Raw genomic sequence first — 14075 nt, 5'->3', positions numbered from 1 at the left:
CAATTATCACCATGGGCAAAATATATTCAACACGGGGAAAATTTAATTTATTGCCAACAGATTTGTGTAGTGAGAAAAAAAACCAACAACCAAAAGAATAAACCACTGTAGCAATACCTAGTCTCTTTCCCTTTCCAGGCTCAGCTTCACTCCTTCATTACAGACTCTTGTACCTGCCCCCACCATTCCTCCAGCAACACAGTGATGATGAGCAGTTATGCTCAGTCAATAACAGCTCATTGCTGCCACTCCTTCATCCTCATAGTCTTCATTGAATCATAGAATGGTTTGGGTTAGAAGGGACATTTAATGATCATCTATAGTCCAACCTCCATGCCATAGGGAAGGGCATCTTTCATTAGATCAGGTTGCTCAGAGCCCCATCCAACCTGACCTTGAACACTTCCGTGGATGGGACATCCACAGCTTCCTGTGCAATTTGTAGTCTATTCCTCCTTCTGATTTCCACTCTCTACCAGTCAACATACTCATTCTAACAACTGAAGACACTGTTATCTGGGTACCAGTGGTTAACAGTTCAGCATTCAGACCTCACTGATGTTGTGCAATGAAGGGCTCTTGTGCATGCATGGAATGTGTTGCTATTCTTCCCCCCTTTTAAATTGATATGAAATCACATTCTGATTCTATGTATAAAACTCTTTGAAAGAACGTTAAGTCAAATACTTGAAAGACATTGGGAAGAACATCTTACAATTCCTTAAGCAACCTTAATTTGGCCTTTTTTTCTAATTATAGCATCGTAACACATTGCTTAATTACATGACTGTGGGTTAAAACTCAGACCCATAACAGGCACATAATGGGTCAAGAGATCATAAATGCATCACGCTCCTTAACTCTTGACCATTTCTTTTCCACACCTGAACATAGTTTTTTAAACTCTTTTTTGCATTTAATGAGATTAGCTGAAACCCCTTCACAATTATCACTTTTTCCCACAACCAACAAATTAAAGATCACAGGTGAACATTCTCCTTCATATTTGGTTTAATAATCTGCTTGTTAGAGATGGAAGAAGGTTTACAATTTGTAGCCTAAAAAGAACAAGTCCAAAATAATGCCCCAAAATAGATCTGGGGAAAAAGAAAAAAAGCAGCCAGCTAGAGTATTCTATTCTATCATAGCCCCCACTGTAAGGTAGAGGCTCCAGGACTACTGAACTAAGGTGCTTTGTTGGGGTCCCAACTACTCCTATGAATCTGAGGAGCAGTTAAAATAAGGTCTTCTCTTGATATCTGTGCTTGGCAAAAACGTACTTTCCTTTCAAACATGGACAACATTGCAACCATTCTTCTAATTCTGTAACATGAAAAGTGCACCAAATTAAAAACTGTATTACACCTCTACTAACCAAACGTTTTCATTATCATACTATACACTGCTGTCCACCTACTAAGTGACAGTTCTCACAAGAACCACAGTACACTCCAGATGCCAGGTGAAGTTCAGTGCACTGATTTTCAATTTAAAGCTGTAAAATAGTTTCTTGAATTGTCCATCTGCAAAATCCTCTCTCCTCCATATGTTATAATGGCAACTGCCAGCTGTAGAGGCATTTCAGATAGCAATTCACTGATTAAAACTCTCGGGTTATTTTTCAATGAATGCATCTTAGCTCTGGAATTAATTTCTCCCTAACCCATGGTCTAACAGCTTATGTTTGCTAACTTCCCTAACATGGGATACGGAATTGTGGAAGAAAATTATCATTGTGTTCGGTGACAGGACAGTATGAGGACCACAGGACACAGGTACTATCATTCTTTGGAGGTGTTTTATTTTGGGAAGCTGCAACAAGATGAGAAGATGAACAAAGGAAGAAATTAGTTGAAATCAAGCCAAATTAGTAAACAGCTCCAGTAGGAAGGATTTGGATAATATGTTTTCTAAAGCATCTGTGTTAATTCCAGGGTAGCACAGGTGTCTGTAAAAAATATGGGTGCAGGGAACACAGTTTGATGCTGGAAGTGATCCAGCTCTCTGCACACACATGGCTGCTGAACCTTTGAAACTTAGCACTGCTTGGTCCTCGGTGAGCTGCTGTTGCCATAGCAACAGCTCTTTAAAACACGGAAAAACAGGTCAGGTAGTTTCAAAGTAATCACTGTTTCCAATGTCACTATTTTCCCCTGTAGTTTTGAATAAGCCCACCTCTGAGATGACCACTGGGCTGTTGCCATAGAGTCATCAGCCAGCAAAGAGAAGAAAACAAGGCTCTTGAGTTTCACAGGCCACAGGGATGCTTAAGTAACACGGAGTTTGGCCTCCCTCCATTTACCACTCTTTCCCCCCAATCCTTCAGAAATCCCCTTCAGAGGTATCAGCTCTTTTCCATCTCTTTTTCTCTGCAAATATTATTTACTCTGAAAACTCTCTGGGGCTTAAGATTTTTAGTTTTGTTTTTTAAATAAAAAAGGATTGCAAAATTTTGGAGTTAGATCCTGATAACTGCTGAGCCTAAGTCCAAAGTGCATTATTTGGCCATAACTTCATTACTCCAAAAGTCTCTGTGTTACAGTATCATTCAAAAACTTTATGCAAGGAAAAACAACCATTGTAAACCAGGTCTTTAAAACTCATGACAAGGAAGTTAACCAGCTTGAGACAACAGCTGGAACAGTTGAGCATGTACACACCAAGCAATTTCTGCCAATTCCTTCTCTGTTCCTCCAACATAGTATTAAAGGTGGATTGTACACAGGTTCTCACACTTTGACCAATCATAGGTCACAGACAAAGTCCCAAAGGACAAGTACTGGTTTTATTTTTAATTTAATGTCTTTGTTACTTTAATTGAACCTGCCTGAATGCCAGCTTACTTACAATTGTCTCTTTATCTTGCCTCACAGTTGTATTCCAATAGTTAATGGCAACTCTTTGGAAAGACAAAAATAGCGATGACATTTACAACTTTGCAAAAGCACAACAAAAAACCCATTCCATCCTACACACACACATCACAAGCACCATGGAAATACCACATTTCTCTCTCTACAAACATTATCAGGATAATAGTTCTCATGTTGAGGTGGTTATCCACCTCTGTAGAGTACACATTCTTCTTGTGTGTGGATGGTATTTATAACATGTAACTATATTTAATGGCAATCTTAAAGTGACCCAAGTGTTTGCACTTGAAGCACAACCTTAAAAAAAAATAAGCACCTCCTCCAGGTTGCAGTGGGAACAATGCCAAAGGAGCTCCCAGTAAAAAAGCCTCCTCTTCCATTCACACACTTCTTCAATTAATTCCCTATGCCAAAAAGCATAATTTTCAAAGAGGACACAAAATAGATAGTAAAAGTAAGCTGTCCCAAAATGACTAAGAGAACTTTTTGCATCTAGATAACTTTTTGATGTAAGGTGAAAGTTTGATCTGTGTCTTTGTTGTACGCTTTTTCCTCATTCTTACTTGAAAGAACAATATTCAAATATAAAAAACCAACTAAATATACTGGGCTGTAGTGACACCATGAGGGAAAAAAATTCAAACATTTTTAGAAAGTTCCACCTAATTCACATCTACAAGCACTACAGCATGCACCCAACATAGCACAGTTTGCTAAGTTCCTGCTTCTCAGCTGCAGACCTAACCTTGCCCATGACCCTTGCCTGCTGCAATGCAAAGTAAGTTAAATTCTTCAAAATGGTTGAAGTTAACTTGTTTTAGTTCTCACTATGCCACACTAAAAATTGTCATGTAAATGCAGTCAGGGTTCTCAGCTTCTTGGAATAGCTATAACCATTCTACTGTACCCTTAGAGCTTTCCTATTGAGCAATTTTTCCTGGAACATCTTATTTACGTTACGAAACTGGATTTTCTGACGAGTATTCTTATATCTGTACAACTTCTAATGTCAAACGTAAATGTAAGCAATACCACGATCATTAAGTAGATGCTAGAGACGTGTTAATTCTTCAAGTGTTTTCTTCTTGGTAATTAGATGCACTTGCCCTAAACTGAGGAATGCTGAGAGAAACAGTCTAAGTTTGAGAAATTTCTAACTCTGAATATAAATGCAGCTTTACATTTAGACACACAATTGAAAGTGTGTCTTTAACGGTCTGAGCAGCAAAACTTAACATTGACATCAGTAGGAGTTTTGTCATTAACAAGCATGAGATTAAGTCTGCTATAAAGTGTTTGTCAATAGTTTCAGCTTTATGTACTGGGTTTTAAATATAGCTTTATTTTTAAATTGTTACTCATATAAAGAATAAAGGAGGTATAAAAGCTTGTCAAATTTATTTTTTTGAGGTTTTTGTGTGTGTCTACCCTCCACATCTTGGGTGATTTTACACTTTTTTTTTAACTTTTTAGGTACTGGTGCTGCTTATGAGGCACATATAACAACAAAACAAATGAAAAAAACACAAGTCTCCAAACAGTCAGATCTTACCTTTTTCATCAAAAATCAAATGACTAGTGCATGTCAATGCAACAACTCCCAATAAACAAAAGTAAATGTGGGTTATGAGGCATTCATAGTCAGAGCTCTAATGTAAAAGAATGACATTTGGATAATTTCAATGCATACATTTCACACACTACTATAATACAAGTAAATGGGAATAATAAGTGTATTTTTACAGAAACACAGATATTGCTTTCATGTTTCATAGGAGTTCCCCTTTATATCTGAAGTATGCTAGTTATAAGAAAATAACATTTACATGTAAATCATAATTTTCTGGGCAATCCCCGGTTTTGGTATATGTTTACTAAGTCCATTCTAATCAGATATCTGAAGATATTAATTCAAAATAACAAAGAACTTCAAGTATTAAGAGCCCTCTGTTTGAAGTCAATGCCTGAATGCAGAAGTCTCTTTCTTCCCATTCTACAAGATATTTGTAAACAAAAGCCACACAGATTTTTTTTCCGTTCTTCATAAAGCCCAGTAGTATTGTCAGCCATTTAATTTCCAGTATTTTGTTTATGAAATATTGTTAACATCTATGCTTAATATATAGTTGACACATGGTACTCACTGGCTGACAATCGAAACATGAGGCACAGAAATCTCATACAAGCTTTGCAATTATTGAGAGCCACACAGACACTACACTCATCCAAATTTTTTTTCTGTTAAATTGCTAGAATCCTATCTGACACTTGAGTCCAATAAAAAAAAGGGGGGTGATGGTGTAAAAGAACTCTAAACCGAAAAAAAATCCCATGTTCTTTACCAAACCACAAGATGAGGAAATCCTTCTTGAAACTAAGAAGATATAAAAATTAACTGAAACCAATCTTGAAAAATTCCAGTCGCCCACTCTCCTCAGGCAAGTTTTATTTTTACTCCTTTTCATTAGCATTAATCATCATAGCAAAGAGTAGGAGAGCAGATTTTCCTGGTGGTAAATTTGCATGATATTGTCATAGAGATGATTTCAAAGAATTTTGCTGAAACCCTGAAGTGGAACATGCACCCCTTGGTGTGAGCACTTATTTTGGGGATCAGACATTACACACAAAGGTGTGGTACACTGTCTTGACATTAACAGTGATTGATGGAACATGGAAACTCTTTGCATTACATATCGTCCCTCTATTTTTTTTTTTTGGTAAGAGAAAACAGAAAAGAGACCTGAAACTGAATTGGTTTGAGGGACAAAAAAGGAACATGTAAAACTTGTCCAGCCACAACTGCTTTTTTCCAAGGGTTTCAAAGCTCTTTCTAGGCTATACATTACTGAGCTATTACACAATGATCCTAAGGAGGTATATTAGTACAGACAACTGGTTACTAAGGTAACAAGATGCTGCTTTAAACCAGCAGCACTATCCCAGCTCATCAGCTGCACTCATTTCTTTCCTTTGTTCTCCTTAAACTATGCACAAATTACAGACTTGTTGTATAAGTGAATATATACACCAGAGCTATGCTTCAGTCTTCTCCATTCGAGCTAATGAGAAAAAAGAAAAGGCATTAGATGATGCAAGCATTTAAACCCTCTGGTGTGAAGAAGTTTGACTCTTAACTCTATACTTAGAAAGTTCACTCAAAAATAAGTTTTAAAGTGTTTTCTCACAAGAAACTATTTTATAATTTAAAAACACATTGTGCATTGAAATTATTTGATGTGATAAAATAAGATGGCAGGGATATTTTAAACTTTTGGGAGAGAAAACATGGTTAAGTTCTACTGACCACATCTTGGCCAGAATTTTCCAAAGGCAGACTCATGTTTGGAAATAATAGTTGACTCCTAATTGTGAAAACTGTCAAGGTTACCCAAGGTCTATCTCCTCCAAAATACTGATGCTCCTAATAAACAAATTACGTATGTCACTATTTCTGAGAGCTTGATGATTTTTAAGACCTAATTGTTCTCAACATCTCTTATGATTACAAACATCAGGCATCAGCAGTAGCTTAAAAAGTCATAGAAAATAAGGCCATCGGAAACATCTACAGGAGAAGGTCACCTACAACAATCCTCTGCTCCAAGTGGGATTAAATCCATCAAAACAGTTCCTGATGTGTTTATCTAACCAGGTCTTCAACACTTACAATACTGGCAACTTCTGTGACCCTCTGAGGCAATCTGCTGTTTACATTGTTATCCATTCGTCTTACTATCTAACTTCAAATAAATTGTTGCAATTCAAGCCTGGGTTCTTGCCTCATCTTCAGAATATGTCAGTAAGTAAAAACCTTTAATTCTGTTTTAAACATGTAAAAATGCAAAAATCTTTTTGGTCTAGAAAGGTATTTTCTCTGCTCTTTTAAGATACAAAAATTCATGTGATCTTTGTCAGATGGCACGATTCACCTTCCAAAACTGTCCAAGTACAGCACTGGCACTTTGGCATGAATGACTCAGTGATCAGAGTAACAGCTTTATAATAGTTCTACAGTTTAAGATAAACAGAAAGTATTGATTCTCTTTACAGCCTAAAAAATTACTAGGTTTGATTTTCAATTATTTACTTATACACTAATAGAAGAAGGAACATATTCAAAGGAACATATTCAATACCAGTTGGAGAAACACTCTGCTCAGGTATCGTATTCCCCCACTCTCAGCACGAAAAATGATTTGCCTTTTGTGACAGGAATGTATAAACAGGATTTAGTTAAATCAGTCAGTATTTGACTTACAGAGCTTAAAAAAAAGCGTAATAGGTCTTTTCTCTTTGCCTAATGAGGAGCTGGGAGTGAAAACCCAGCAACCAATACTACATTTTTACTTTACATGTGAGGCTACAACAACCTTTCCTACTGCCTGCCTGAACAGCTGCAAGATAATAAACCATGGCCACCACCTGTAAACCATCCACACTGTGGACTCCTAATACGAATATCTCTCCCACTGAATTACCATTATTGAGTGATTTTAAAAAAATCACTCAATACACAAGAAGTTCTGTAACAGCCACCTATTATGAAAGGTACAGAAAATCTCCACTGCTGAGGTTCACACTGTCCTCAAAGAATGACCTAGATAGAGCATATTATACTCATTACGTTAATTTACAGTCTCTCCCCTTTTAGCTGTGCTGGAACTGAAATGAATGAAATTCTGCATGGAAACTGTCAACACCAATAAATACATGTGTTTATCTCATATGCATATGGCCTACGCAAACCCAGAAACCTAAGTTTTGTATTTGCTTAGTTAAGAACATGTTCTCCTGGCAGCATCTGGAAATGCTTCATGATATTCAAGTAACTAATTAAAAACAAAGAAAAATGAAACTATGTTAATACTTCATTTAAATTACTTTGAAAAGAATCCGAAATGATTGAAAATAGATGAAATACGTTCATTTCCATTAATTAAAAGAAGACTGTTCCAAACAAACTCACCCGCTGCTTAAATAAAATTCGAATAAACACAGCCAAGGTTTTGGACCTAGACATATTTCCAGTGAAGTTAGCTCAGCCTAGTTTTATTACTGAAGTTTTAATTAAATTCTAGATGGTCTTCAGTCATTTTATGGTATTTACTTTTTTACCAAATTGTCACATTATACATTCATAAATGTTAACTGAAGAGCTGCATATCTGCAATACTATTATTTCACAATTATTATATTATTATGTATTTGTTCCTTTTGAAACCCAGGGAAATATTCTGCCTAGGGGAACAGATGGCTTTGTAATTTTTTGTTGCTATTCCATAATCTTTAAGTCACCCAAAATGCATCTACTTAAACATGATACTGCAGTTATTGCAAAACACGATCTACGTGTTCACTGTTTAATATTAACAATCTGGATACCATTCCTGTTTGGCAATAATTCTGCTAGAGACAGAAATCATTACCCCAGCATTGCTATAATAAATAGATTTGCCTTTTTACATTTTATCATTTCATAGCAAAAAGTACATGACTCATTTAAAATTAAATACTGTATTTAATTAGTGCAAATGAAGTTTAGCAACTCATTCTTACTCATGTTAATTCACAGGTTATCATCAATTAGATATCACTTCACTGCAGCTCATGTAAGTCCTTTATTAACATCATGTCCCACACTGACATACATTACTAAAGGGCAGAAGGACTTCCAGAGCAATTTTACATCTTAATGGGATTTAAAATGTCACAATACAGCACAAATGTAAGCAGCAGGTTATTTAACAGCATGTACACACCAATCTAGCAAGCTAAGATTTATCCGGGTATACCCATATAATAAAAATGTTGAGTACTTCTTGCTTATTAAAAGTGCACCTTTTTCGGTGAAAATTAATTTTTATAATGCCCATAAATTTGTGATAAATATATCACAATGTATCACAAAATCTTCAACTGTGAAAGACTATAAAAAATTTGAGCAAACTGTTTCAACACCACCTTGCTCTCTCCAGCACCTACTTATCTAATGTGAAACATTCCCCATGGAAAGAACAAAGCTATCACAACATTAAAAACAACTCTTCTTAAAAGGACTGGTCAGTCAGATGGGCAAAACAAACACATCATTTGCTCTAATTCATCACTCTGATTCAAACTGCTGACTTCTGAGATACGACTAAAAGTTGGTCCACTAAACAGTTAAGCCTCATTATGAAAAGCTGTTTATACCACACAGCTTTAACACTTCTAAGAATGTCATACCCATACACTACAGAGCTTTACTGGATTTTTATTTATTCAATGACATTGTGCCACTTTTACTCACAGTGAGTAGAATCTTGTTCATTACACTTATGGCATCAAGGTTTGCCCTGAATGCAACACCAGTTAACCCCAAGTAATACTGACAGAACTAGGATTGAAAGTACTGCTTTAATTTTGCCATCTGCTGCATGCCTGTTAAAAATAATTAAAATCTGTAAGAGAATTGCCTATAGACTGATAGAATTCATTGAAAACAAAAATCCACAATGATCCTTGAGTGTGAAATACACTTTAACAATTTAATATAAAAGTTGAAGTTTGAATAAACACTAATTTGGATTTTTTGAAAGAGATATATATCAAATCAGAGCTTCAACACTCCATTTCAGAGGCTGACATGGAAAAAAACCCCCAAAATATTTACAAGTACTTCCCCAGAAACACATTTCCCTAAGATTCACTGATATCAAAGACCCATACTTACGGTTTTGAGAATTTATGATGAGATGGCAGAACCAGACAACAGAATAACTGAAAACAAAGATTAAAACCAGCAACTCTACATATAGTCACAGAAAAGACAACATTCCTAAGTGTTTGGCATTGAATGCTTTTGTTTGTTTGGTGGTGGTTTCTTTTCAGAAAGCAAGAAGAAATGTAGTATAAAAATCCCAAACACTTCTTATGCACAAAAACAGCAGCTTAAGTCCTGAAGCATGCATAACAGGGTAAATTTGGAATAATGTAATATTCAAGGTGAGTATACAGTATCAGAATTAAGTCCAGTTAAAAGTTATTTGCAATATACCTGATCCAATACAAAACTTGAAGATCTGCAGCAGCAATTTTTCGTATCGATTCATGGAACATGCCATCGAAAACCAGCACGGACTGATCACGGAACTGAAGGCCCACAGGACCAACAGTCCGAGATGGATCTCAGATTCCCATATGGCATCAGTGAAAAGGAAATAAGATCAGCTTTTGAATTTCAAAACAGATGTACTTCAATAGTGAAAAAACAAAGTATAAATATGTACTTAAAGAACAAAAAATGCTGCTAAAATTACTTTTTGTTTAAGGCTCAGATTGATGACTAAAGCATCTTATTTTCTTGGAAAAGTCTTCCAGTTCTATTTTCATTGGCAAGGAGTTTTTAAAACATTTACGTCAGGGTAGAAAACTACGCTCTCACAACAACTTTCAAACCAGACCTTGCGCTAAGTTCATTTGTGTTATTTTATATATTCATTTATCCACATTGCGAGAAAAGTTTCCTGTATCATTTATTTACATTATTTAAAACCATCAGCAAGAGTGTAAGACTAACTGCTATATCTGCGTTACATGTATTTGTACATTTAAACAAATAACTATATTTTATCAAACAGTAACTGTTTCATCAAACAGTAAGATAGACTAGGAATAGGATAAAATATCCCTGTGCCCTAAAGCAAATATACCACCTGGACACAAGCATTAGCTCCCAGTTCTGCAGGTTTCGCTTCATAATACACAGAAAAAAGTAAACTGATTAGCTGCAGGGATTTATAAAGTTTGGGTTTTCTTCCCTTTCCCTTCTCTCTCTCACTTCAATGGCATTTCTGCTTCTGTAGTTCCTGCTTTAACAGACACATACACTTCTAAGTCTTTCCATCAATACACTGAATATCTCTTCTTAGCATGGCACCGTCACTCACCCTGGCTCACAGGTGAAGTGCTCACTGGCTGCCAGCATTGTTATGATGTGTTTGGCTTACAAGGGTATGAAAGAATAACAGTATCATTCAACAAAGGAGTTTGGCAACCTCTTTATACAGAAAGGTGGAGTACTATTGGAATATACTAGCATTAAGTTGCATTTTGATCATTTATATTTTAGTTCCAGTATATCAATCCCTTCTTTAAATAAAATTATGACTGTCATCATTTACTGCTAAGATCCCTTTTTAGATCCCATTAAGGCTAATTCCAAACAAAACAGAATGGAATTATTTAGTACAAAAAGTCTCCATTATTTATCCCTTTCACGAATCATTTAAAGACTTCATGTCAGCAACTGAAAACATTCATGTTGATCTCACAAAGAGTAGACAATATATTATGCATGCTGCCCACTGATTTATCCTTCCAGAAAGTCTCTTGCAGGCCACTTGCCAATACTGTCACTTGCTGTCTAAAATATAAATAGAAGTGCTTCTAGAATATATATATATAAACAAATAATAATTGCCTAAGGTTCAAATCAGCAGGCCGTTAAAACCCACATCCTGTGTGGTATCAGCTGGTACCAGACAGCTTCAGAGAAATGTATTTTTGAGTGGACTGCTCTGAAGCAGTACATCCACTACTGAAGAGTCTTCCTATATTCTTTCTTAGGCTGGATTATCTATGGAAGTATTTGGCTTTCATCATATTTAAAACAGAATACCATCCCACACATACACACACATACATTGTCCATGCAAATAGCAATTCACTTTTAAAAAAATCTGATCTGGTTTTCAGTCAGAATAATTTTGTAGCAAAAAGCATTACAACACTGCCTTTTCAGGAGGCCAAGGATGAACTGCACATCACATAACTTCCATGAGACACTGCAATAGGTTGCCCAGACAAGTTGTGGCTGCCCCATCATTGGAAGTTTTCAAGGTTACAGTTTTGAGCAACTAGTGCAAGATGTCCTTGCTGGGGGAAGCTGGACTAGATGACCTCTAAAGACCCTTACAACCCAAATCATTCTAGGATTCTGAAGTCTATGAGTGGCCAGTCTAAGTCTATCACTAGCAAGGTTTGCCTACAGAGAGCAGTTAAGCATCTGAAGATCAGAACTCCTCGGGTTCGGTTCTAGGACAAATTCGTATTTCAAGAAGGCAACTTCATATGTAGAAGCAACGTCAGCAAGTTCCACATGATTATCCACGTGTGAAATATTTATGAACAAGCACTTACAGAATCAGCATCTTAGCATTTACAAAAAGAGTCATTTTTGCCTCCATTTCTTCACAAACACTGGAAAAGATGGGATGAATTTTAAATTGTTCTAAAGGCAATTTTTTTGCCACTGTAATAACCCCACTGAAATAATGACCCGTTATTTTCCAATGAATAGTGCAACTCTTTTGTTAGACAATTATCAGGAAAAGCCTAAAAAAGCTCCACCCAAAACAAAATTCAACTAAATGAAAACTCTCCAACAGCAACAGCTTGTACTGTGCTATTTAACTGGCTTTACTCCAGTAGTTTAAATTTAAGAGTCAGCTTAAAGTAGAAATGAAGTAAGTGAAAACTGGGGAAAAAAATTCCACACCTACAGCTGCCACCTAAAATTAAACACATTTCTCTCCAAATCCCAAGTGTGCTTTCGAAAAGGTGTCATGTGATCATATTTAGCTACCGCACTGTAATTAAGAACATTTCATCCACAACGGATAAACTAAATTCTTTCACTGAAACGTTAAAAAATTAACAAAGCTGAAAACCAGGTGTAATTACTTACAACTCTCTAATCAGTAACTATTTCATTTTAAGTGCAACCTATAACTCTGGAATATTTTTTTTTTTGCCCCTGGTATAATGTGCAACATGGACAAAAAGAAATAAACTACACATACTTTGGAGGGGGAAAAACCCCACCCTAAAATAGACTGACGGGTGTTAGACAGAATAATTCTGTGTAGAGAGATGTGTGCTGTTGGAATAGTACCAAGAAGATGACTTGTGCAAAACAGTAGGTGATCTTAAACATCCCCAAGGAGATTGATTAAACAGCTCCAAAACAGTTTAAAATGTTTGTCATTTTACTGAGTTATGCAGCAAACATGACAGCAATATTCCCTGTCTGTGGCAATTTTGGGTTTTTTCAAACAACTAAGTCAATTTTTAAACTTGTTACAGCACATAAATTTTAAGGAACCAAAAACATTTTAACAAAAAAAAGTAGTTACAAAGTAGTATAATGTCACATGCCATTCCCCATTAGAGACGTCCTGTGTTAATTAAATGTACTTATTTCAACAATCACGATGAGGCATTAAGATTAGACAACTGGACAGTATTCTGGAAAGTGTACTTATATTGTTATTTGTATTAACATAGTTACAGAAAGGGATAAAATATTTCTACATAAGTAAAATAAAGAGTATGCAAGAAATTAAACAATAAAATGTACTTACAAAATCAAAGTCTCCATCTTGAGGGACCTTCCAGTTATCAGGGAAAACATTTTTGGATATGTGGTAAGGTTCATGCATGTTCTGATTACAGTTTTCAGGGCTTTTATTCTTGGAATCTTGTTTATCAAAGTAGTCCATGAAAGAAGGTCTTTGAACTTGCGGTGAAGTAGCATTTCCTTAGTTGAAAGAAAAAAGTAAAAACTATTTAAAGATTTAATGCAGTATAAAATAAGCTTCACTCATTAATTTTCTTGGATTTTGTAGAAACTGATACAGTCATCTGTATGTGATGCAAGCCTCTGTTTGTCCCCTGAGGATCTTTGGCATAAAAGCTCATAGCCGAAGAATGATATTTTTGTAGCAAGATACAACGTGGAGAAATGTTCAAGACATTTCAGAGTTGCACACGCACATAATATTAGAAGTTACTTCATGCAATATCTATTTGTTGTTATAGAGACTGAATAACACAAGGTGCTAAGCATCCCCTTGGGTGCAGAACGCCCCTATCTTCAAGGCCTAGTCCACAGGCACTTTAAGAAAAGGATCAGAGTTTCACCAAAGGTGTGATTTACAAATTATTTAGAAAAAGAACTTCAAAAAACAACCACACAAATCATGTCTAGATGCTGCTTAATTAAATTCATTGCCAATGAAGGTTCTCGGAAAATTATGGGGTCATACTCTACAGATGGTTGCAAAGCACCCTGTCTCCATGGTGTGGAAACTCCGGGGGATTTTCGTCATCATCTAGGTAGCTACAAAGGCTTTACAGAGCAAACTAAGATCAGCATGA

The 14075-nt window shown here is 35.9% G+C and overlaps 1 protein-coding gene across 2 annotated transcripts in view; it reads right to left on the bottom strand.

Moving 5' to 3' along the window:
• Positions 1-14075, bottom strand: part of STK3 (serine/threonine kinase 3) — a 127474-nt gene that overhangs the window by 35444 nt on the left and 77955 nt on the right. For both annotated transcript variants that reach the window (XM_039382383.1, XM_027717547.2), the window contains exon 10: positions 13280-13455. In XM_039382383.1, coding sequence (XP_039238317.1) covers positions 13280-13455 — 176 coding nt within the window. The remainder of the gene's footprint in view (positions 1-13279; positions 13456-14075) is intronic.

Source organism: Pipra filicauda, unplaced genomic scaffold (genome assembly GCF_003945595.2).
Source record: "Pipra filicauda isolate LSUMZ 115617 unplaced genomic scaffold, ASM394559v2 scaffold110_size2237424_pilon, whole genome shotgun sequence".
Classification (NCBI taxonomy): Eukaryota; Metazoa; Chordata; class Aves; order Passeriformes; family Pipridae; genus Pipra; species Pipra filicauda.
This window is presented reverse-complemented; position numbering and strand designations above follow the sequence as displayed.